This window comes from Oryza brachyantha, chromosome 1 (assembly GCF_000231095.2).
Source record: "Oryza brachyantha chromosome 1, ObraRS2, whole genome shotgun sequence".
NCBI lineage: Eukaryota > Viridiplantae > Streptophyta > Magnoliopsida > Poales > Poaceae > Oryza > Oryza brachyantha.
This window is the reverse complement of record NC_023163.2, coordinates 783,578-810,389: the sequence shown is the minus strand read 5'-3', so window position 1 is coordinate 810,389 and position 26,812 is coordinate 783,578. Positions and strand designations below refer to the sequence as shown.

Here is a 26,812-nt window from a genome sequence, read left to right as displayed (position 1 = left end):
TAATTATATGTTTGATTATCTTTTTATTAATGAAATCAACAAAAGAAAACATACTTGTATTTTTCCTGCATGCATATCACTGTGAGATACTCAGTTTGGATGATTCAACAAATGATTCATTTGTAGTTTAAAATAATGCTACCATCGTGTGTTGCTTCTTTTAGTCACTACTTGCAACTGATTTGCCAAATCTTTAAGATTATTGGTATGCGCTGATAATGTGATAACAACATGCATTAACAAATTAATAATTTTCATCACTAATCAAATTTATCTGAAATACAACATAATAGAATGTGTCATGCTGTTGACGTCAAAATGTGATTTGATGACGTGTCACACATGTAGGTCTGAGAGTCAATCTTAGACAACTCTAGTGCAGGACCTAAATTCTTAGAAGTTGCGCGGGCGTGCCAGTCAGTTTGATCCTACAACTGATAAGATAAACAGTGAAACAAGCTGATCGGCTATCGAGCCGATATGTAACTGTGAAACCAACCGATCGGATGTTGATGAGGTATAGTTTAGCCGATAGGCTAATCGATAGGCTATTTAAAGTTTGAATCGACTGAGAATCCAATATATATAAACTCAAATAGTTAAATAAACAATGAATCATGTATTGCGATCGGCTGAAAGTCAATTGACATGTAAATCTCATAAGCTGATGCAACATAAATAACTGCTGATCTAAATGAATCAAGCCGATTGGTATAAAAATAATGCAGTAAATCAATCGGCTACATGTGGATCGGCAAATATCATCGGCTATAAACGACTGACAAAACGATCAAGATCTATAAAATATCTAACCTAGATTACTAAGAGTAACCATAGAAGATCGGACTTAACCAAGACAGTTCAAGATTACGCCTAACAATGTCAAGCTAGATACTAAACAGATCTAGATTGCTATTAAGCCGATGAGCCGATGATGGATAATTTATCGGCTGGTACTCCGATAAAACAATGAGCAAAATACATTGATCTGATATAAACCATATGATAAAAGCAATCTACTATATCGGACCGAACCGAGACATTATTAGATTGAATATGTCAAACAGCAAATATCAAACCAATGTAAATCGCCCAAAGTGGTCGACCAGATCAACCCGAGATACAGAAGTAACTCAAGTTGAACTGATACGATAACTAGTAATCGTATAACCAGATTAGAAGATCGGACCGAACCAAGATAGTTCTAATCTAGTCGACGCGATTACATCGAGACGATGCAGCCCCGCGTCAGGTGCCAAGTTCTGCTGGAGTTAAAAACCTCGAAAAAGAGGGTGACGATGCGCCGAAATTTAGTTGATCTGATTGTAGATGATCTACAATGACCCCGAGCATACATATTTATATCCTCGGGTGGACAGTAGTCCATGTTGAACACGCACATGACTCCTAATAGATAAAAGAAAATAACAAGCTCTACCTCTAACACAACACGGTTTCTAATAGATAAAAGAAAACAAACAAGTCCCGATAGGACTCTAACTCCCTTAAAGATAAAGGAAAATCCTAACTAACTCTAATTAATAGATAAATTTACGCTGTCATGCCTTGTCTTCACTATTCCACCTTGAATTCGGTCTCTTCTGGATAAAATCTTCATTGGCTGATTGCGTCTTTTCTTAGCCGAATTCAATAAGGAAATTTCAAGTTTTGGTGTTAACACATGCACAGATAATTCTACATAACAGCCAAATCTGTGACTTAGCATCTAAAATCTATCGAACATAAACAGTTCTACACATATATATGTACACATGCACAGGCAACCAAAAATAATGCCAACCATGGCCCAGAAAAAAAATAATGCCAAGTGAATTTCATTATTCACTAATCAGGTAGACAACGCCGACGGAGAGAGAGCCGGCAGAGACATGCGTATAGGATCAACAAACTATAATCATCCACAAACTTAACAGTATTCTTTGACATAATGGTAGACCTCAGCTCTCTTTTTAGCAGTCAGTTGTGTAGCTACTTCAAATTTCGGGGGGTCATGCTTACTGCTATTAGGAGCAGTCTTCCTGCGCACTCGCTTTCCTGGTGGTGAAACGAGTGCAGGTGGTGAAATGAGTGCATTATCATCGTCCTCACCAGCATCATCCTCATCAGCTGGCAATGTGGATTCCACAGAGGTCTCATTCTCGGCAGCACTCTTCTCATCATTGCCTGATGCGCTTTTGTTTGCATCACTTCCAGCACTCTTCTCATCATTGACTGCATCACGGCCTGTGCCTTTGCCTTCCTTATCATCACTGTCATCCACTAACTGTTTTTCCTCATTATGTATCTCTTCAACTTCAATGTCATGGATTGGCTAAAGTGCAGGTGGTGTAACTTCATTGATTGGGCCAACTGCTCGTGCTCGGTTCCTCTTATGTTGGCGTAGTTCCACAGCTCGTGCTTGGTTCGTCTTATGGTGGCGTAGTTCCACGGAAAGCTTCTTTCGGAACATGAGCACTGCTTCCTGCATGCATTTGTCCAAAATAGATGCATTTTAAAGTGAGTTTTTCAAAACAAAAGTTGTCCAAAGTAGATGCATTTCAAAACTTGGATATAGGATCAAGTAAATTGGTGTTTTGAAATCAAATTGAACAAGTTTAAATACCCTAAATTTACCCTAATAAAATCTGCCCTTAACTGAAATCCAGTTTCAGTTAAGTTCCTTTGGACAGCACTGAAACACTAACTTTGAGCACTTTTAAAATGAGACTTCCAAAATAAAAAGTTTATAACTTGGTTGCATTTCTAAACTTGGTTATGTGTACTAGAGCTTAGGTTACGTATTGCTTATTTGAATTCAACTTAATCAAATTTGAATGGCCTAAAGGTGCTCAATTCAGTTAACCTAAGAATGTGACTGAAACCAACTGAAACACGTTTCAGTTAAGAACCGTGTCAAACCCTAGGCATAATAAATCATTTGTTCTAGATTTGGAATAGAACAAAACTTGAATGTTTACCCGGTTGATGTCAAATATGTCTCTATTCTCGAACCCTTTGATATATAATAAAACATGAAAACCACATAAAAAGGTGAGCATCTACCAGTTTTCAGTTTATTTTAAACACAGACAACAAAAGTGTCATCCACTTACTTGTTATCTTGAGGCTTAACATTTGGCGCATCTTTAGTATACCCAGAGATATTAATGTCGTGCTTACTGCTCAAATGTTCCGTCAGTCTATCTATCACATCAGCTGCCTCCGATTGATGTCTCAAAGGTACGGAATCAAGAATATGTACATTTTCTGGTGTAGTGGTAACAACCAACAAGGACAAGTGACCCTCATTAACTATAGGAATGAATATCCGAAAACAAAATCTACTGTCAAACACATGGAGCCAATAACATTGAAATACAAAGATCCGGTAAAATAATGAACAAACCTGCTTCACGCTCTTCATTTTCTCTGTTGTTAGCTCTTTGTCCAAACAGGCAGTTCCATTGCGTTGGCCCAGCAATTCAGACTGGAATCATCAAAGAGACAACATAAAGTTCTTGAATAAGTTATTGGAAAAGTACTTACAACATAAAAAAATCCATTGAATAAGTACTTACAGCAGCATATGCGCTCAAGATGATTTTGTCTTTCCAATCCAGTGACCATAGGTGGCATACTAGATGCAGTATCTTTGAATGCATATAACTCAAGGGTTGGAAGCATTCAACATATGTCTTCTCATCCACACTGAACTCATCAAAATCCAAGACACATTTGTTGCGGGTTCTATCTAAGACATGCTCCTGGTACTCTTTCTCTATATCAATACACTAGAGATAAAAGGATAGCATAAGTCAATCTCACAAACCACTACAAATATTGAATAACTAAAGGGGCATGGATACTTACCTCAATCACCTCAATCCTCTCAGGCACCTCAGTACTCTCGGGCACTTCTACAAATTTTGCATAACAAGTATCCTCCCAATTCTTAAACTGAAATGGACACAAAAAAAAAATACAAAGTCAATCTGGCGCAGTCATAATTATAAAACTTTAACAGATGAACATGTCTTCAGTACTTACAATAAAAGCCTCTAGGGCTTCGATGTCATCGGACCCCTCCGTTTGTTTATCCTATTATTTGGATTTTCTTTAAGAAGTCCCTTGATCTTGTCATCATTGTACATATACATTCTACCAGCGTCATTCACTTGCAAGCCATTCCCTTCAATACAGTCCAAGATAACAACATGTGAACCAATGCAGCACCACTACAGTTAGTCACTTCCATATCCAAAATGAGAAAAGATATTACTTGAAGTAGGTCCTATTACTTACAATTAGTAGAGCAACACAACATGTCATATATGAAGGTCTAACTTTCCCCTTTTTTCCGGAAAGGTACTACACTCTTCTTTCAAGTCTTGATAGACCATATATGGTCAGTCCATGTCGCGTAATTTTTTAAGGTCATGTATCTCTTCAAGTGTAGTTGGGCTTACATAACTCGTTTGTACTAGCTTTAGCTGTTTATCAATGGCCACGCCAATGAAAAGCCCGACCAGCGTATCTGTGTCCACATATTATTTTACCTCCTCGTCCTCACACTGTTATAATCCAAGGCACATGGATCAGCACCAAATGACACTATATTAGCATTATGTATAGTAACCACTCCATCATCGTTAAACATAATATTTGTAGAATTGAAAGAGTCATTATAACTATGGTCTTCATGATGCTTTGTAGCAACGTGGTTAAGAACCTTATGTAGATTATGTGATGCGAAGTCTGAGAAAAACACTGTTGGTAGATCAGTATCAGGGACACCGCTTTATAATGTTGGTGCTAATTACTTTGTAGAATTGGTTATGAGCTAGTGAATAGAGGAGTTGGTTTGCTTTGTGTCTTACGAAGACCCTGTTTCTTTCAGCTTTAGATTATTATAATCTAGATTATTGAGAGTAAGCTGAAAGAAACAAACAAATTATTGAAGTAGCTTATTATAATCTAGAGTCTAGCTTATTATAATCTGCTAAGCTCATTTAGGTGAGCTTTTTCTAGATTATTGGGTGAAAAATTACACACCATGCCAACCCACTCCCTCTATAAACTTGCAAACCCAATAATCTATGCTCTAATAATCTAGGAAAGAAACAACTCACATCTTATTCTATTACATATTATAACAATCTAGCTTATAGTAATCTGACTCAATAATCTAGATTATAATAATATTAAGCTGAAATAAACAAGGCCTAAGGAGGAAAGCTTGAGTGGTGTATATGGTTAACTAGCTCTCATTCACTTCGATACGCAACAGTACATCCCTTCACTCACAAAAAATAATGCCAACCATGGCCGAGAAAAAAAAATGCCAAGTGAACTTCGTTATTCACTAATCAGGTAGACAACGCCGACGGAGATAGAGCCGGCGGAGACAGGCGTACAGGATCAAAAAAAAAAAAATTAGTTGAAACGAAGCTGAAGGTCTCAGTCACGTTTCATTCGGGTTTCCTCTTGTTGGAAACGATGCCAGAAGCGTTTCGTCGGGATAAAACGGCTCTGATCTCTCTCTTAATTAATTTCTTGACATATCATCATCTTATCTGATGTGACACCAAATTTAATATAAATAAACCTTCACTGAGACTGACCTTAGTAAGTTCTTACTCGCTAAACTGGGACATAACCTGGCATTGGCAACAAAACCTGTCATCTAGCGGACACCTTTTTTTGACTTCTCTTATTAATTTTGCTTTCTTCTCTTACAGTGGGACACCCAACCAAAGTCGGTTATTGAATCCTTTGTTTTGTTGCTTGCGCCACACATGGCTGAGGAGCTTTGGTTTCGCCTTGGACACTCAAGATCATTGGCCCACGAGCCATTTCCAGAGGTAATTAAGCCAGAAAGACTGCATTACCTTCACAGCAAATGGTAAGTTCATGGTGTTGATTTTAAAAATTCTACCTATGCGTATAATATAAATTCTTCCATGCATTACCATAAAATTTGGTGAATTATTTCTTTCCTGTCAGGCAAAATTCGATCGAGTACTTGGAAGAATCAAAGATCGTGCTTACAATGCAAATCAATGGGAAGAGTAGGGGTACAATCCTTATTGACAAAGAGTGCTATGAGGATGATGCATTCTAAATAGCAGCCTCGGCAGACAAAGGGCATCAGGAAGAGAATTTACGTGCTCGGAAAGGCCCTTAAGGTTATACTCTCTTCGTATTTTTTACATGACTTTAAGTGCCCGAAAGGGTCCTTAATGTTATACTCCCTTCATATTTTTATACATGACACAATTAACTTTTATGTCCAGACAATTCGTCTCATTTAAAAATTATATAGTTATTAATTAGTTCTTATAATATAATTTATTATAATAGAAACTTTAAGCATGACTTATAATTTTGTATATTTGAATAAACATTTTAAATAAAATGAATAATCAAATGTGAACCTAAAAATCAACTATGTCGTATAAAAAAACGGAGAGTAGTAAATAAACAGAAGGCATGCATGGACCTGATTATTGATCCAGCGTTGCCATTGATCTTCCTACTAGAATTCTCTCAGTCTACAAGAGTATAATATTTCAAAACATGACAATACAGAATTTCAACAAGTTTTAAAGGTAAGAGGTAGTTTCAAAACATGGCAATATTGAAGAAGAAAGGAAATAGGTCGGTTCACGCTGCAGCTGCAGCTGGTCCATGAAGATCTATTTTTTTCGGGTAGCACATCAACCGTGTGGGCTTCCCTTTCACCCCCTCCAGTGCAGGAAACCCTAGCTGACCTAATCAATGGAGGCAACCCCCCATCCTCTCGCCCCTCCTCCTCCGTGTGTCTTGCTCCGACGCTCAGTGCAACTCATAGGCACAAGCCGCGTGTTTACCGGATGGGATCAATCGCCGCTGCTGAATCCCCAGGAGGTAGCGTCGGCCGTGGAGCCCCATCTCCTCCTCGCCGAGCCCCCTCAAGTAAGCAATCTGCACATGGCGGTGCCGGCGGCGCCCGCGCACCCGGTGTGGATGGGAAGATTGCGAGGCGGCATCATCTCCAGCACCCACAAGGGCATCATCGTTATGTGCTTCAGCGGCTACCTAGCTGCCTCTCGAATAGGATACTACCTGCTCTACAACAATGGCGCTCTCACCGCAACCCCCCTACTCCCCGACGAATCTTACGACCCCCCCCACGCTGGTGCCCCTCGGGGACCACACCGCTGTCGTCGTCGCCGACGACGCCGGCGATGGTTACATCCTCGCAGATATCGCGGGCGGCCCCTCCAGCACAGCCGCCGGCCGACCCGCGCTCCCCGAGGCCAAGATCTTCGCGTGGCCCCTCAACAACAAGGACGGCGAGTGGGTCCCGTCGTCGATTCTTCAGCTGCCGCTCCCTGCACATCTATGCGGCCCCAGCTACTTCTTCGAGATCGACATGGCCTTCTCCTTGGACGGCGGCCGCATCTGCTGGGTTGATCTCCTGCAGGGCATCCTGCTCTGCGACCACCTCATGGCGCCGCAGGGCCCCAGTCTATCGTTCATCCCGTTGCCTCCTGGGTGCTGCCGCGATGTCCACCACAAACGCCGCCATGTGGTGATGCCAATAGCCCACCGCTCCATCGCCTGCGTCTCCGGTGTCATCAAGTTCGTCGCCCTGGACGTCGGCTGGGGCCCAAACGCTCCTCCCCCCAAGGAGGTGATGCTCACGACATGGGCACTGTCTCCTGATTTCAAGGACTGGAAGGAGGATAGCAAGCCACTGTCTGTAGGCGATATATGGGAGAGTGACAGCTACAAGCAAATGGGGCTGCCACCTGATCTTTATGCCGTTTTCACCTCTCCTCAGCCCGACCGAAGATGGCGTCATGTATGCCGTTCTTAATGATATCGAGGAGATACCAGAGCAAGTCGATGAATTCGGGTTCCTTGCTGATGATAATCAGCAACTTCTTGTGCACAGAGGCAGTTATATGATCCGCTTCGACATTGTGCAGAACAAGGTCTTGTCCTCCACAAGGGTCGCTGAAAGCCGCGATTGGCGTTGGACAATGCCCAACATCATAGCTGTTGACTTCAGTGCATACCTACAGGACCACAAGGTACTTCATTCATCTCAACTGCTTTACTTGTTTTACAGAACTTCTTCGACTTAATCGATAGATGGACACTTGTGTTAATTTGTCACGTGAAGTTAGTTTCACTTGTAAAAATAACTAAAAAAATCGACTTCTGAATTTATCAAGTTAATTTCACTTGTATAACTAACTAAAAAAAATTGACTTCTTAGTTTTGCCAATCATTTAAACACAGCTTAGCATGCCATATGTGTGCCAGCTTCACTCTTTACCGTCTCCCCATCAGGAACAAGGTCTAGTTTTTGCATGGTTAACATGGTCTTTTCCACCTTAAAAGTTTTGAAAAGTTATAATTCAAGCTTTGGCGTACATATAGCACTGGGAACAGTCTTAAATCATAATGTCTGACAGTCATCTTTATTTTGTTTTGGCAGAGAGCTGAAGAAGCAAGCGCAAGCACCAAGGGGAAGAAGCGTAAGCAGATGGAATGACGCTAGTATTTATCTGTGCGCTTAACACCAGATCATGGCCGCGTTCGGCAGACAGATTACTAAGGGTTCGATTGGTTGGTGGTCATTACTAAGGATGTGTTTGGTTAATGGCTAAGATGGGATAATGGTTAAGGTGGGATGGGATGTGGTCATGCATAATATATAATTTTAGAGATATGGTAATCCAGTTTTATGATTGGTTGGATGAATGGGATGATCTAATTTTTTTTTGGTTGGATGGATGAAGATGTATGAGATGATCATATTGAATTACTAATACATAATAATATAAATTAATCATAATATATCTTATCGTAATTAGTATAAATTAACAACTAAATATATCTATCATTATTAATTAACACTAGTTTAAACTGGTTAATTACTGTGATAAAACAAGCTAATTATTACTTATTACTGAACAATCACTAATGATTACGGTTAGTGAGGGTGTATGAGCTCATTCAGCCAATTTGACTGGATATACCCATTCAGCATCTTTGTGTTTCACCCACGAACCGAACACATTAAAACATAGACGTCTATCTTCCATCCAGGCATATATAGCAAACCAAACACACCCTAACCCAAATTCCTCTTTTTTTACGCGCACGCTTTCCAAACTGCTAAACGAGGTATTTTTGTGAATTTTTTTATAGAAAAAGTTGCTTTAAAAATCATATTGATCCATAAATTTTTATACCTAATAATTAATTAATCTTATACTAATCTATTATTACGTTATCCTCGCTGGCTAATTATCTGACTGTAACTGTCGAACACAGCCGTCCCTCCTACTACTGGATACTCCCTCATCCCTCCTATATGTCGAAGGCACTCAGATACGGAGGAGATAGCGTGTCTATTGCGAAATGTTTATTACAAAATGTTATAATACTCTATTAGTTGTACATGTTCTAATGAGTTTAAAAATATGTTGCAAAATCGTTGTAACCAAAATTGGCTTCATGCAAAATACCCTCTACAAATGGTTATCCTTGAGTATTGGCCTGTATCTATTTTAGGTTCGGCTTAGCTTGCCAGTAAATTAAATCCTTCCACGTAAGAAGGAAGAGAATTCGCTAGGACCGAAGTCCTACGTTCCTCTGAAGGACCTTGTCTCCCGTACGACACGTGTCCTGTCACAATCATAAAGCAAACCTGCCTCCGTTCTCTCAGATTGTATTTTTTACTTGATGCCATTAGGAACAAAGTAAATAGGGATTTGCTCTCGAAGACGCTGCAAGTCGTGGCTGCGGAGGCTCGTATGGTTTATTAGATAAATTGAGATTTAAAATATTTCCTTCATTTTACATTAGGAACAAAGTAAAATATTTTACATTAGATAATTTGAGATTTAAGATATTTTCCTTCATTTTACATTAGGAACAAAATAAAATTTTTTACATTATATCAATTGAGATTTAAGATATTTCCTTCATTTTATAGTATAAGTAAAATTTACTTATAATGTAAAATGAAGGAAATATCTTAAATCTCAATTTATCTAATCACCATACGAGCCTCCGCAGCCACGACTTACGGCGTCTTCGAGAGCAAATCCCTATTTACTTTGTTCCTAATGGCATCAAGTAAAAATACAATATGAGAGAACGGAGGCATGTTTGCTTTGAGATTGTGACAGGACACGTGTCGTACGGGGAGACAGGGTCCTTTAGAGGAGCGTAGGACTTGAGTCCTAACGAATTCTCTTCCACATAAGAACTATTAACATGGATGTGATTGCTGCAAGTGATAAAATGGTGGATTGGAGATGTATAGGACTCCCATGAAAGATCTAAACTGAGGTTTCACCCTTGATTAGATGTTTGTGAACTTGGGTAACCAAGCTTACGAATACCATATACTTCCAATGCTAAGTAAGCATCTACCAAGAGGAGCATGGCTGGTTAGATCTTTCTGGCTAACCATTCACTAGTACGAGTGGAATATAATTGAGGATCCGAGTGGATTATTGTTTTCAGTCACTGGGTATGTGGCAGTCAGCATCTTCGGGTGTTTGATGTGTGTATGACCAAACTGAATAGCAAGCTTGCTCATAATTGTCTACTTTATATCTCTCTCGGCAATTTAAAGTAAGAATCTTCGGGCGTTTGATCATACGTGTGACGGACTGATTAACACACTTGCTTGTGATTGACTACTTTATATCTCTCTCAGTGATCTAGATGTTATATTGGAAGGTGTGATTTTAGCTGTATGATGTTCGCAGGGGACAATTTTTATCTTAATATTATTTATTTTAATCCAAACTTAGATGTTTAAGCGTAACAGTCAAGTCGCTGACACCGGACTACAAGAGGGAAAAAATTTGTGTGCAGCCGGGCTGCAAAGTTCCTACTTTGCACCCCCGATGGGTCCAACGACTTCACTTCACTTGCTCGCTCGTCTCTCGACCGATTATGTATATATGGCACCGTCAGTGATAGGCGGTGGAGGCCGAGCAAGATGCGCGCTCCCCTCCACCCTCCATCCTAAATTAAGTTTATTTTTTAGTTTTTAAGATACAATATTTGACTCTTAGTTTTATTTGAAATTTTTTTATTATTAATATTTTCATTGTTACTAGATTATAAAACGTGAATAGTACTTTACACGTGACTGTTTTTAAGTTTTTCTACAAATTTTTTAAATAAGACAAATGGTCAAACATTTATATACTAAAAACTAGAAAATAACATTATTTTAGGATGGAGATAGTAGTATTCTTTTGTGCGATGGTGCGTGTGATGTGGAGGAATGGATTGGCGGATGGCAAGCAAACAGCATGCCGCTGCTACACGAGATCGAGATCTATGTACTATGTACTGCATGACGAGCTAGGCTCAGGGTATTCACTGCAGAGTACTCCCCCATATGCCACGTAGATAAAACCACTCTAAATGTCACTTGTTTTACAGTACAAACTACTTAAAAATAGGACCCACGTCAGCTTTAAATGAGACCCACTGCTCTCTCCTCCCTCCTCCCACAGCTTCATCCTCTCTCTCACCCCATATTAATCTATTTTATATTGTTTTCATACGTAATAATTAATTAATCATGTATTAATCTATTACTATGTTTTTCGTACCGAAAAACTAACTCTCATCCCTCCTTATACCGAACGCGGCCTAATTCTAAAGTTGACCCTAAATCATGCTTAATTTTTCTATATTCGAATGGCTTATCCAAAGCTATCCCACTTAGTTTCCTCTGAACAGATGCACAAACATCTCCATTAATGTGGCAGCTGAGTTCCTCTTATATGTGAACTCATCATGAATTATCAAAGAAATCAAACTCTCATCTTTTCACTTATGTCTATACTTATAAGCTAAAATTTTGATTTTTGATCTTAAATTTGGTGTTGATTGTGAGGTTTTTTTTCACCAAAATTTATTTTCTAGCCTTAACTTTTACATTATTACGAATACATATATCAAATTTTTATTTTTTGCAAATGTGCCATTTGACTTTTCTAATGAAAAGGCCAAACAATCACCCCAAGTATCAACAAACTATCTTATGTCCTAAATAACCAAATGATATGTAATGCTAATTCCAAATTCTTTTTCTTACTTGACACCACCAATTCTAAGTAGTGTGATGAATCATGTCACCCTCTTTGTTTGTCAACTATTCATGAATTATTATCATTGTTGATGGCTTAATGTTTTTGTTTCAGGATAGCACATTGTAGAAGTTGGTGATCACCCTGTGGTCCTTGTGGTGGTACACATGTTGCTGACATCTCAAACATCAATAACATAAAAAGGTAATGCTTGTGAGTATATTTTTGTGGTATTTTCCACCGGGTGGATTTTCTCAGACCTATCGAAAATACCTGAAGGCTTAATCACAAATCACAGATGATGATTGTGATACTAGCTTGAAACTAATAACTATCCAGTAAAGGGACCGGAACAGTTGAGTGGCATCTGTGAAGCTGAACAATGATACTTTGAGCAAGATTTAAACAGTTCTCCTCAGCATTGGTCATTACGATCATGCAAATGATATTTCTGTCTTGTGACCATGAAACTTTTGCATCCAGATGCATTTTGTTAGTCTCTGTGCTTGTATCGGTTCATTTCCATTTACTTGTTCTTAAATGTTTTGTGCAAACCATTACTTTGATGCTATTCTTTGGCTGGTGACTGAATATTGCGATATGGATCCTGCCATTTATGTATAATAGATTTGGAGGCTGATCTCATTTGCAATGTTTCAAGTCAAAAACATGAGAGTCAAGAAAGGGCTCACCAAAGTCTCCTACAATGTTAGTCCATGATTCTTTTGACCCTGCATTTAGCACCTGGAATTTGTCAGAGTGAAGAGGCAAAGATCTCAGTGAACTAGAAGGCTGATACCATGATTTCAAAGATATAGGTTTAGACAAAGAGTATTACAGATTTACATGTAATATTTTGGATGTATTATTAGTTCTATGCAAATAAATTTGGTGTCTCACTGTATGTAACTTCCTAACCCCATGGGATATCTCGTATTTGCATGCAGCAATGCTGAATTCTTCTACCAGTAAATGTCAGTAGAATTTCTGCCCTAATCTTCATATTATGGCCAAATCTTTTATTCTGCTAACATTTGAACAAAATTATCTGTCAAAATTTAGCGTGAAGAGAGTGAAAATGCACTTGTAATAATTATGGTTTCCCCCGCTGGAGCACGGTTACCATGGCAAACCGTAAAAAGAGATCAAAATTTTATCAAAAGATCAAGTTATTTTTAAATTGTGTTTGAGCTCGGTGTGGCTACCAGCGTCACCTTATTACCCAACGGTTTTGGCAAGCACTGAGCAGTACTCCCCGTGCTATTATTATTTAACGGTATTGACTTTTATAATTACATTTCACTATTCGTTTTATTTTTAAAAAATTATAATTATTAAAGAAATTTAAAAATAAATTATACATTTTATGCATTTGCACAAAAAAATTCTTCTAAAATAAATACCTAAATGCAAAAGTTCAAATTAAAAAACTTTCTATGCTTAATTTTGAAAAGGGAAGGAAATTCCAAAACCTTATCCTAAAGGCAAGGCTGGTCTGGTCGTCGTCTTCCTCTCTCTTCTATTTGGCCACAGCCCCCGCGCTCCCACTCTCTAACCTCCTCTCCCACCCGATGGCCCTAGCGATGCCAACCCCGCTCCAGCTCCGCCTGCACCCGCGCCCGCCCTCCCTCGACTTCACCCACCACCGCCGCCGCCGCCTGCCGCGAAGTGCTGGCTGGTGCCGCTGCTGCGCCGGCGCCGACGCAGACGCGGGGAAGGCGCAGGTGAGGAGGGCGTACCCGTACGACGAGATCGAGCCGAGGTGGCAGAGGCACTGGGAGGAACACCGCACGTTCCGCACCCCGGACATCGGCGACGGCCTCGACACCTCCAGGCCCAAGTGCTACATCCTCGACATGTTCCCCTACCCTAGGTAGCCGTCGGTGGCTTCAGCTTTTATATTATGATTGGATGCATGAACTCATCGAACATTGTATGGTTATATTAGATTAGCTACATGCTGTCTATTGTTACATGATTGTGGCAAAATTGTCCTTGCAGTGGAGCTGGGCTGCATGTCGGACACCCCCTTGGGTACACGGCAACCGACATCCTGTCGAGGTTCAAGCGCATGCAAGGCTTCAATGTGTTGCATCCCATGGGATGGGATGCATTTGGTCTTCCTGCTGAGCAGTATGCTATCGAGGTTGTTTTACTCTTTTTTGTGGGACTTGGGTCATTTTGGACATTCTTCTTTATAGTGTGTTGATGCGCTGCTATGATCTGACCAAATGTACATTGTGCGCAGACAGGAACCCACCCTAAGATTACCACTGAACGAAACATTGATCGCTTCCGCTCACAGGTGTCATACTTCATGCCCATGTATATCTTCATCATTCTTTTGCTTCTCAGGTTTAGGTGATACCACTGTAGCAACTGAACCGGAAACCACCATGTTTTATTCTGGGTTACCAATTACATATTGTATGAACTGTATTTTGGTCATAGTTTTTCACTAGGTTGCATTAAAAAGCAGAGCATGTTTGCTGCATTTAGCTTCTGCTACCGAGCTCCTAATGGTTTAGCCATTCATCCACATTGCAAAGACTGAAAAATACTAATCAACCATAAAATGCAGGTAATATGGCATTAAATAATTAGGTAAATCATACATTCTGATGTTGTGAGGTGCTTGCTTTCATTGATCACTGGTCATATACTGATTAGTTCTCATCAGGAACACCCATAGTTCATAGCCTGAGAGCCTAATGCAGCACTGAAGCAATACCTTCTTTATATCAATGGCGTAGTTTGCAACTAATTTTCTCCTTTATTGATTACCAATGGTTTATTGGAGCATGCTTTCTTGTGTTGCAGCTCAAATCGTTAGGTTTTTCATATGACTGGGATCGTGAAATTTCCACAACGGAACCAACTTACTACAAATGGACACAATGGATTTTCCTTCAATTACTGAAAAGAGGACTGGCCTATCAGGTTATTTCTACTAGTATCCTCACTTGTTGGATCTTTTGAGTTGCAAACATGTTTATTGTTTGATACTTTTCCTGTTTCTCATTTCCTTTATTTCAACTATCATCTGCACTGTTGCCATTCATTTTAGGATTCTGTTATGTTCTTAGTGTTGTATTTGTGGTTTTCAATGATTTTTAGGCTGGCATTGCTATCTTACAATCAGGCTGAGGTACCGGTTAATTGGTGCCCTGCTCTTGGAACTGTTCTGGCGAATGAAGAAGTAATAGATGGTGTCAGTGAACGCGGTGGTCATCCTGTTATACGAAAGGTATTTTTTAGAATCCGCACTATATTGTCAGTTTAGCCTTTTCTCTCAGCTATAGTCTTTCGTGTCAATGTACCTGTTGTTAAGAACCTGTACACAAAATAAAGCATATGGCTGTGATTGATTTGATCTTTTGTTGTATAGCCAATGCGCCAATGGATGCTGAGGATAACATCTTATGCTGATCGACTTCTTGAAGATTTGGATGAACTTGATTGGCCTGAGAGCATTAAAGATATGCAAAGAAACTGGATAGGGAGATCAGAAGGAGCTGAGCTTGAATTCTCAGCTGTGGACAAAGAAGGACATGATCTAGGTGCTAATTTGTTAGTTTACACCACAAGACCTGACACAATTTTTGGTGCAACGTGTGTATTCTGGATCCTTTCCTTTAATTTGCACAAAATGATTAGTCTTTGCTGAGATGGCAAATGTTAAATTACACCCTTTTCTGTTGCAGGTATCTTGTTCTGGCACCTGAACATTCTCTATTGCCATCTCTAACATCTGAGCAACAACGTGTACTTGTATGCCTTTTTGGTCCCTTTTCTCACCATTATTGTCATCATTTTTAGAAGCATAATATAGGCTAACTGGAAATGTAGGTAGAGGAATATATAGAACTCGCAGCAAGAAAGAGTGAACTGGAAAGAACTGATCTTCAGAAGGAAAAAACTGGAGTTTTTAGTGGTTCTTATGCTAAGAACCCAGCAACTGGGGAGATAGTTCCAATATGGGTGGCAGATTATGTTTTAGGAAGGTTTGTCAAAACATCTTTCCATCCTGTGTACTCAGAAGTGACATTTTTCAAAAATTGATTTGTAGTTTGACAAACCTCGGCACCTAGTCTGGCAGAGTTGTTTGGGATGTGGGTCTGTGGCTTGCAGTAGGAGGTTTTTTTTGTCTCTTCTACCTTGTATTTTTTTTCCTTTTTATTTTCTTCCCCTTAATGAAATGAAACACAATTCTTTTGCATTTTTGACAAAAAAAAGAAGTTACATTTTGCATCTTCATCTTCATCTTCTAAACAAAAATGATGATATGAAATCCACACTGTAGGTCACCAGAGGGCATAGAATTCAACATCTTAAAAAAATAAACAATTTATGCTACTTACTGTAATGTTAAACAAAACTGTCTGAATGTGGAACTGTCGCATTTATTGTCTGCTTTAGGTTCTCTTTGATGATTCTTTTAATTTTCCTTGTTATTGTTAGTATTTTTTTTTACCTTTTCTTAATTTGGAAGTTGGAATTTGCTTCTATTGGATGCATGTGAAGGGCACTGGCGGAGTTGTTTTTTCATGACCTATGGAAATCGGCCACTGAATTGTGGGGTGTTATCTCTGACTTCCAGTAAATTTAACAAATAACTGAGGAAATGAAAAACCTGCTTTTACAACTGTTAGTTTTGCACTCTAAATTTTAAATGCTACCTTTCAGCTACGGCACTGGGGCTATCATGGCAGTGCCTTCACATGACTCGCGTGACCATGAATTTGCCTTGAAATACAAACTTCCAATCATTAAGGTTGTAAGTCCACTCAATGGCAATTGTGACTCCGAGGAGGCATATGCAGATGATGGTATCATGATAAACTCATCCAGTTCTTCATCTGGATTAAATATTGATGGTATGCTTTCCAAGGATGCTGCTTTGAAAGTTACTGAATGGGTAGAGGCTAATGGCTTTGGAAAGAAAAAGGTGCTTTCTTTATCCCACTTCGTCATGTAACAACTTTCTTTATGCAAATTATGCCACTTCTATCACTATGAATTAATTAAGCAGACCCAACTATTAGGTGAACTACAAGCTTCGAGATTGGCTTTTTGCTAGACAGCGTTATTGGGGTGAGCCTTTCCCTGTGATTTACCGTGATGATACCAATGAAATGGTGCCTCTTCAAGAAAATCAGTTGCCCTTAACTCTTCCTGAATTGGATGACTTCACTCCAACTGGTACTGGAGAGCCCCCTCTGACCAAGGCAACAGATTGGGTATGTGTTGTAAGAAGTTTGGTGCCAACAATTTGTTGCCTTTTCTTTTGTAATTGCTGAGAACATTCCTAGTCAGTATGTTTGTATCAATCATATCGTAATTGAAAGATGAACAAAGATAGGATATTGATGTAAAAGTTAGAAAAGGGAAATACACTAAGGCAAAAAAGTTAATCTTGTGGCTATAATTTGTACTGTTAAGAAGTTATATGGGATAATGATGTATTAATCGCTAATGGTTTGCATCTGAGGTCCAGTAGTCAAACCATCTATGTGTCTTTGACTTTGACTCTTTGAACCAGTACAATAGAAATTAATCGATTGATGTTAACATTGTTTGGAAGAACCTATGAAAAAAACCTTGTTCTTTAAGTATCATGAGATCTAATTTAAGCTACTGCTCCCTCCATTCCATATTGTAAGACTTTCTTGTCATGCCTAGATTCATCCTTTGATTAATGTACATGTTTTGTATGTGTCTAGATTCATTAGCATTTATATGAATCTGCGCAAAGCTAGAAAGTCTTACATTGTTGAACGGGTGGAGTACCTGTTAGCATCTTTATATGTTTGGCAAAGTTGGCATGAAGATGTGTTTCCTTTTGCATATACATAGCAAACCTATTAAGCAGTTTGCTGCCTTTTTAGGTTAAAACCATCGATCCTTTATCTGGCAAGCCTGCAAGGAGAGAAACAAGCACCATGCCACAATGGGCTGGATCATGCTGGTAACTTATTCATGATGCAATTTCAATAATTTTATAATACTTCACATAATTGACTCCAAATAGATTGTGCTTGTCAACGTTTTTTCAATATATCAATTGCTAACGATATCACAAATTTGGGCTTGTAAATCTTTATTGCCATGTTGAAGTATTCTATTAAATTTACAAGTGGCTTCTAAACCCTAACATTTCAATGTTTTCAGGTACTATTTGAGATTTATGGATCCCCAAAATGCCAGTATGTTGGTTGACAAGGCAAAAGAGAGGTGCATCCTTCTTTCATATGACCCCAGTAAGGGATGTTTATGCACTGTGTTACTTATTCTTATGTTTTGTATCATGCAGTTATTGGGGTCCAGTTGACATCTACGTTGGTGGCGCTGAACATTCTGTCTTGCATTTGCTTTATGCACGATTTTGGCATAAGGTTCATGGACAAATATCTGCTCTTTGATAATTCTGTTGGATGCTACTAGCAAGTTTGTGACATGTGGAAATATACACAAACCATTTAGTTTAGTTTGTTGATCTTGTCTGTCTGTCCAATTGCATAAGATTTTGCTGATTAAATATGACTTTTTTCGAGGGGACTGACTTATTGTTAAGAAATCCATGTACAGGGGATCACTTTCTTGTTTGCATGTTTTTAAGTAAGCTACTGTTTGCATTTGTTTTTCCTCCCAGATTATGCCATTAATTTATTTCTATCTTTGTGTCTGTAACATGCAAATCTACTGGTACCTTTTGGCATTCCTTATCTTCAAACTAACTAATTTCTTTTTTAGGTTCTGTTTGATATTGGCGTAGTTTCCACTAAAGAGCCCTTCAATTGCCTGATAAATCAAGGACTGATACTAGGAGAAGTAGGTGAAACTAATTACCTTCAAAAGTTGCACATGTTCGTTACTATCTTGTGCATGTGTTCCTAACAGATAATATCATAACAGGTTGAATACACTGCATATAGAGACAATGAAGGGAGATGGGTTTCTGCAGATTCTGACTCAAGTTTGATTGGTTGCTACCAAGAAAAAGTACCTGCAGATAAGGTGGGCTCTGATACCTTTATTCAATTGGCATGATAAAAGTTTTTGAGTTTCAATTTTTTTCTTCCTTCAATATTTTTCAAGGTCACAAAAGTTGGAGATCATTATGTACTGAAGGATGATACAAACATACGGCTAAATGCTCGTGCTTATAAAATGAGTAAAAGTCGAGGAAATGTCATCAACCCAGATGACGTGGTTTCAGAATATGGTGCTGATTCTCTCCGCTTATATGAAATGTTCATGGGACCACTGAGGTATGCATTCATTTAGATGAAGTTACAGCCATTTTAGAAGTCTGATAGACTATCTTATACAACAGAGATTCAAAAACATGGAGCACCGGTGGAATCGAAGGTGTGCATAGGTTTCTAGGAAGGACATGGAGGCTCATAGTTGGTTCACCATTATCAGATGGGTCATATGGAGTTGGAACTACAGTTACTGATGAGGAACCAACCTTGGATCAGCTCCGAGTTCTTCACAAATGCATTGCAAGAGTAGGTCACAATTGATAACTTGATCACATAACATGTTTTCAACTTTTCACTCTGAAATAAAAGCCATTCAAAATTTTAGGTTTACTAGTGGTTTGGCTTGGAAACTTCTACAGTTCTACCAAGTTCCTGGCGTATAATTCCTACATTCCTTTACTAGCGGTTTGGGGAATAAATTCTATTAATTCATTTTACAGCCTGTGCTGCCTACCTTCCATTTCAATTATTTGAACCTTTTGTGCTTTCAATATTGAGGTGGATTAATTGTAATGGTAGTACTTTGCAACTATTCTCTTCTTGTATCAGTTATCATGTGAAAAGCTTTGCCTATGCACTAACAGTTTTGGCAATATTATTTATTTTTCCTGTTCTTACCTATGGTCCTGCAGTACCGTCTCAAGATTGTATCATCACACAGTTCTCAGGGTCTCCTTGTTGTGAAACATGACTCTGCAAGGATATTTTTTCCCTTTTACTGTGCTGATCTGATGGTGGCTGATGCCACTCCTGACTATAATGTATTATTATGCTTTATAGGTCACAGAGGAAATTCAAGAAACAAGATTTAACACTGCGATTTCTGCAATGATGGAATTTGTGAATGCTGCATACAAGGTAACCTTAAGCAATATTTACATGCATAGTTTCATACTTTTAAATGAAGCTGGTGCCATCATTTATGTAATTTTATTTCAGACCCAATTGTGATGCTATTTAAGTTCCATACCAGATAACTTGCTTTTAAATAAGAAACATAGTTTTTTGTATCCACTGTTCCAATATGAACGTAAGTTAAAAAATGCGGCTGCTTTGTTAAAATTCAAGTTATTTGCCTTGAATTTCCAACATGTTCTCCTCAAATATTTCTACTGTATGTATCCAACTATCCATTGTTATATCATTGCCAGTGAATGATTAGTTGTTAAAACAGGAATATGGAACTGGCGTCTTTACCACAGTTATTCAAATCCAAGCAAGCCTATATGTTTGCTTTTGTGCAGCAAGGCTTAAAATGTGCTTAAGAACTTTTGTGCCTATACTTCATTTTCTTCTTAGCTCTTGGTAAATTAGGATGTAAATTGGATAGAACCTCTTGCAATATGTAATCCTGATGTCCGTAAAGCCCAATATGATGTCTTGAATATTCAAATTGAAGTGCAAAAGAATGCAAGATAAGATCAGTTTAACATGCTTTTTTTCACTTCTCTTATGGTGCTTTATTCTCTTACAGTGGGACGCCCACCCAAAGTCGGTTATCGAATCCTTTGTTTTGTTGCTTTCACCTTTTGCACCACACATGGCTGAGGAGCTTTGGTTTCGCCTTGGACACTCAAGATCATTGGCCCATGAGCAATTTCCAGAGGTAAGCCTAAGCATTCCCTGCTTCTGCACATCAGCCAGAAAGATGCATTACTACCTTCACAGCCAATGATAGGTTCATGGTGTTCAACATGTCCAATATTAAAAGCTCTACCTATGGGTATGATATAAACCCTTCCATGAATTATTATAAATTTTAGCGGATTGTTTCTTTCATGTCAGGCAAAAATTGAGTACTTGAAAGAATCAAAGATTGTGCTTCCAGTGCAAATCAATGGGAAGACAAGAGGCACAATCCTTATCGACAAAGAGTGCTCTGAGGATGATGCATTCCAAATAGCAGCCTCGGATGAGAAACTCTCCAAATATTTGACTGAGAAGGGCATCAGGAAGAGAATTTATGTGCCCGGAAGGATCCTTAATGTTATACTAGATAAACAGAAGGCAAGGACCTGATTGTTGATCTTCCTTGAAGGCCTTGCTTATAGGTGTAGATATTATCGAGGCACTAGAAATGTGTAAATTTCTATTCTTTTGTAGCATTTGTAGTTGTTGGCATGCAACTTCTGTGATACTACTACATGGGGTCATAATTTTCTTTTAAGATGAATTTGTTGTCTCACAATACAACTCACAGGATGAGAATCCTTTTTAAGTGAAACGCAAGGTTACTGTAATTGGCACCGGCAAATGTACTGTGAGACCTAACAATACATGTTTACTACCTATTTTCCAGTTTCTGGACTTCTTTTGTCATGTACTGTTCAGTGCATGGTTGCTTCACATGTAGGCAAGGAGGATTTGACAATGAGCAGAACTGCAGAACCCTCCATGTCGGTCTTTCAAATAAGGTGTTCCTTTTGCTACGGGAGGACACCACTCTTTGTTGCCGGATGTTCCTTTTGCTAAGACGTTTTGGTTAAAAAAACACGAATTTTAAAGTTTCTCTACATTAAGCATTTCAAATGTGTGAAGTTTGTCCACAAATATATGATTCCAAATACTAGTTATAGTATGAATAATCAAACATTTTAATTTTTCTTTTCATCCTACCTCCAATCATCCCTCCTATAAGGTGTGTATATATATTTGTTTCTAATCTCACTTAGCAGTTAAATCTCATATAAATGACACAAATATGTATCGAGTTTAGTTTCTGCTCTTAAACATGTAAAGAGGTGTTTCTACACCTTAGATGTAAAAAGAGTATATATATATATATAGAGAGAGAGGGGAAGCCTCTGCCTACTACCAGATATAGCTACTCTTTTCACATCTAATATACAGAAACATCTCCATACATATTTTTGCTCTCTTCCAATAAAAAATACAAACTCTATACTATAGTTATATAATTTATATAAGATTTAACAGTGTTAATATTTTCTGTTGGGTGGGAGCAGAAACAGTTATAAAAGTGTTTCTCTTTATAGACATGAAAGGGAGTAGCTACACCTAGTAGTAGGATGTAATTTTCCTTTATACATATAAATTTATCATGGGTAGTTTATATATATAAACTTAAATATAGAAAAACCTTTATACATGTAAATTTATAAATGCAAAATTTATGCATATAGAATTAAAAAAAACTTATTTTGTAAAGTAGAAAAAAAGAAAAGGAAAGCGGCGCGCCGGCGCGCGCGCACGGGGGGATTAGCCTTCTCGCCCTCGTGCCTTCTTCACCAAACCAAAGCAAACCTAGCAGCCATGGCAAACCGGCTTCCGTTTGTGTTGATGAATCGCGTAGTGTTCTTCGCGGGAGGCACGCTAGCCGATGGCACGAGCAGAGATGCCGCCGGCATGCCCATTGGATGGAGCAGAGCGCGGGCGCTAAGTCCCCGAGAGGCAATGGAGGCCATGGAACCCATCACGTTCCTCGCCGAGCCTCCTGAGGTGAGCTACCTGCAGATGAGGTCGCCGAAGCCCGCGCACGTGCTGCAGATGGGATCCGTCAGCCGGGGCGACGTCTCCGGCACCCACAAGGGCATCGTCGTCATCTACGCCGATTTCTACCGGCCGGGCTGCTCCAGTCTGCACGGCTGCTACCTCCTCTACGACGCCTCCAAGCCCAACAATGGCGACGCCCTCACCGCTATCCCCCAGCTGCCCAATTCACTCCGCGACCCCACGCTGGTGTACCTCGGCAACAGCGCTGTCCTTGTCACCGACCCGCGCTCCGCCGCCGGCGATGATGATTACATCCTCGCCGATATCGTCACTTCCACTGGGCCGGGGCTCGCGGGGTATGGACTCCCCGAGGCCACCATCTTCACGTGGTCATTGGCCTGCGGCGTCGGCGGTGAGTGGGTCAGGTCGTCGATTCCCCATCTCCCTCTCCCCGCACATCTGTGTGGTCCGGACCAATTGTTCCAGATCGACACAGCCTTCTCCTTGGACGGCGGCCGCATCTGCTGGGTCGATCTCCTGCAGGGCATCTTGTTCTGCGACGACCTCCTGGCGCCGGAAGGGCCCAAGCTAGGCTTCATCCCGTTGCCTGCTGGGTGCTGCAGCGATGTCCATCACCAGCTCCGGCATCAGACGATGCCATCAATCCACCGTTCCATCGCCTGTCTCTGGTGCCATCAAGTTCATCGCCTTGTTCGGCTGTGCTAGAGATTATCGTACCCCAGCTGAGGTGATGCTCAAGACATGGGCACTGTCCCCAGATTTCAAGGAGTGGGAGGAGGATACAAGGGCACTATCTGTTGCAGACATCTGGGCAAGTGAGAGCTTCAACCAAATGGGGTTGCCACATGTCATTCCGGTCTCCCTTGTCCTCAGCATCACCGAAGATGGGGTCATGTATGCCGTTCTGAATGATATCGACCGTGTGCCTGCACAATTTGATGAATTTGGGAACGTTGTTCGTAGGGGGCATCTGGTGGCCAAAGCCAATTATATGATCCGCTTCGACATCAATCAAAACAAGGTCCTGTCCTCCACAAAGTTATCTGAAGAGGGCAGTTTAAGCTGGACAACACCCGATTTCTTTGCTACCGACTTCACTGCATACCTATCGGACCCCAAGGTACTTGCTACTACTTCTAGCTTCACCTCAACTGTTTTACTGTTACACTTTGTTTCAGGCTTAATTCGCACCTGGACACTTGTTAATTTGTCACATCAAGTTAGTTTCCTCATGTACAACTAAAAAAATTGGCTTCTTAACTTTGTCAGACATTTATTTTGATGTATTGAACTTTGTCAGCCTCCCTCTTCCGGTCTTCCCATCAGGAACAAGGCCTAGCATTCTCATGGCTCATGTTATGTTTTCATTGGTGGAGAAAATGTTTCCGTAGACGGTTTCGCTTATTTGTCCAATATAAAATGCTTCCTTCTCTTGTCTAACCAACGAGCATTAATTACAATGCTCATGTTAAACTTTACTAGTGCTAATTTTCAAATTAAGAATTGGTAATGTATCAGCCTAAGTTTGTTCGATGATTTGGTAGAGTATGCACTAAGCATAGGCACAAATTTGAACTGAATCTGAAAAAAAAGCAGCTTAGCTCTAGTAGCTTTTTATTACTATATAGGCAAACAAGTACAATACCCTTATCAATTCTAGCATTTGCATTTGTGGCTTACTATTTTGGCGCAATACTTATCTTAATTGACCTTTTTCTTACTTTTAGCCACGTGCTATTATGCTTTCAACCTATTCCTATCTGAGACAAGCTTAAGATATCCATGTTTGTGGAATGCTTTATTTGCTAGAGAATTATTTTGAGTGTACGCTAAGTTTCACTTCTCGAATACAAACCTGATTGAATTGTTTAATTAATGGATGAATGAATGTAGGGGTTTGGAAATTAATTTCCGAGTGTTTAGTTCATATTTATGGTTGGTGTTATGTTTTCTTTGGGAGATAATTTCTTTATAGTTGGTTTCACTTATGCAATATAAGCTCCTTCTCTTGTCTTAACAAATGAAAATTATGCCGCTCATGTTGAACTTTGACAGTAGTAATTTTAAAATTGAGAATTGGTATGAGCTATGTTTGTTTGGTTATTTGGTAGTATGCACGCTATGCAAATGCACAAATTTATGCAGAGCCTAAGCTTGAGTGTTTCTTTTCAGAGTCTTTTTCACTTATCCAATACAACACTGAGTGAAATTGCTAACTAATGAATATAGAGGTTTTGAAATCAATTACGGAATGCATTATTGATACAAGCCTAAGTTGATTCTCAAAGATGCAGCATGCTGAAGTGCAAGATGAAAGCTAACAGTGCTCTCAACTGATGCTGGAAACAGTAACAACCTTTGTGCATTCACCTGTAACTACATTGATGCCATGCATGGCTACTAACCTCATTAGCAGCATGCCTTGAAGTACTGCTGGCTGCACAGTTTCTCTCATGTTAAGTGTTCAAAAAAGTAGTATAAGTCAAGCTCTGGGGCATATATAGACAACGCTGGGATAAGATTTAAATCATAATGTTTGACAGTCATCTTTATTTTTGTTTTGGTAGAGAGCTGAAGACGAAGCGGGCAAGGTAGGAGCGAGAGCCAAGGGGAAGCGCAAGCAGATGGAGTACTAATGAGTGATACGTAGTATATTTCTGCTATTTATCATGTGCGCCTAACATGTCGCTTTGCTTTGCTTACATCCATCCCGTCCTGTGAGATGTAAGGTTAAAAGTGTTTTACGTTAACCGTCAGACCTCTTGTAGGCACTATCAGACCATATTTTTATCACTATCGACGTAGCAGTTAAACTGAATGGTAACCATCCGTGTGTCTGATCTGATCATCGTGGATTTATATCATATCTGTGACTCGGCATGCATTTTCTTGGTGACTGATCTTGATGTTCCAGTAACTTGTACTGCTAACATGGACACCAAGGCCCTGGGTCCGGCAAAAAACCTATGTCTTTTGCCTCTTGTGCTATCTAACAGATCCAAGGATAATTAGGGGCTACTATTTCATCTATAGTTAAGTAGGGCATACTAAGAAAACACTCAGATTAGTTTTAGGTCTTGATGTTTGAGTTTATCATGTCTAATCACTGAGTGATCGATCTATTTTTGGTATTTATCATGTCTAATCACTTTCGGCCGAGCAATTAAACTGAACGTTAACCTGCATGTATGATCATCGTGGATTTATTCATTATCATATCGTATATGATTCTATGATACGACTTATTTAGTGTGCAGCTCTGAACTTGATAATTAGGAATCTCTCTGCTCCTATCTAATGGCCGGCCCAGATAATTGGCACAGAAAAGCCCAAAGCCCAATTCATCTCGCTACCACTAGATGCTGCATCTTGGTCGTCAGGTTGTTTGTAGTACGATACATAGCCAAGTTTCCACAAGTGAATTTAGGCAGGGTTAGGCGCCATTTCGACGCAAATTATGCACTCACTGACAACTAGCCCCGCTCGCCACTCGCTGTCATCTCGTTTGTTCACTTATACTTGTGTTTATAAACTAAAATTTAAATTTTATTGATTTTGAGGGTTTTCATCGTAATTTATTTTTCAGTCCTAACTTTTAGATCGCTAAAAAGTATATATATATATAAGTTTTATTCACAAATTATTTTTTATTTATAACTATATTATTTTGTTCTCGTAAAAAGACAAATAATCACCTCCTATAGTACCGTTTTCTGGCTGTTGTTTCTGCCTCTGCCGACAGTCCTGTACTACTGCATGGCACTCTTCTAACCTTCTTGTCTGAACCATGCTATTAGTATAAAAATATAAATTGTCTTCTACTCTGATTAATGTATGCGTGACTAATCTTCCTAAGCTACTAGCCTCTTATTACACGTTCCGAGGGTTATAGGCTTCAGATTTCAGGCTATTTCCGTAGAGTTGTTCCACCTCTATTTCTTTTAAGCCAAA

General features: G+C 39.4%; 1 protein-coding gene and 3 pseudogenes across 1 annotated transcript; 3 read left to right on the top strand and 1 right to left on the bottom strand.

Moving 5' to 3' along the window:
- Positions 1–1,845: 1,845 nt before the first annotated feature.
- On the bottom strand, positions 1,846–5,912 carry LOC121054707 (annotated as a pseudogene).
- A 1,205-nt stretch (positions 5,913–7,117) lies between these two features.
- On the top strand, positions 7,118–8,781 carry LOC102722350 (annotated as a pseudogene).
- A 4,871-nt stretch (positions 8,782–13,652) lies between these two features.
- On the top strand, positions 13,653–21,611 carry LOC102704459 (leucine--tRNA ligase, chloroplastic/mitochondrial). The gene is made up of 20 exons (XM_015832633.2): positions 13,653–13,992; positions 14,121–14,265; positions 14,368–14,424; positions 14,940–15,059; positions 15,262–15,366; positions 15,508–15,731; positions 15,824–15,890; positions 15,969–16,123; positions 16,806–17,067; positions 17,165–17,359; positions 18,008–18,087; positions 18,291–18,353; positions 18,433–18,514; positions 18,873–18,950; positions 19,035–19,136; positions 19,218–19,390; positions 19,456–19,633; positions 20,168–20,245; positions 20,862–20,993; positions 21,173–21,611. Exons 1-20 carry the CDS (start codon positions 13,691–13,693, stop codon positions 21,404–21,406), a joined length of 2,832 nt encoding a protein of 943 aa, XP_015688119.1. The 5' UTR covers positions 13,653–13,690; the 3' UTR covers positions 21,407–21,611.
- Positions 21,612–22,660: 1,049 nt separating this feature from the next.
- Positions 22,661–25,734, top strand: LOC102704743 (annotated as a pseudogene).
- The last annotated feature ends 1,078 nt before the right edge of the window (positions 25,735–26,812 follow it).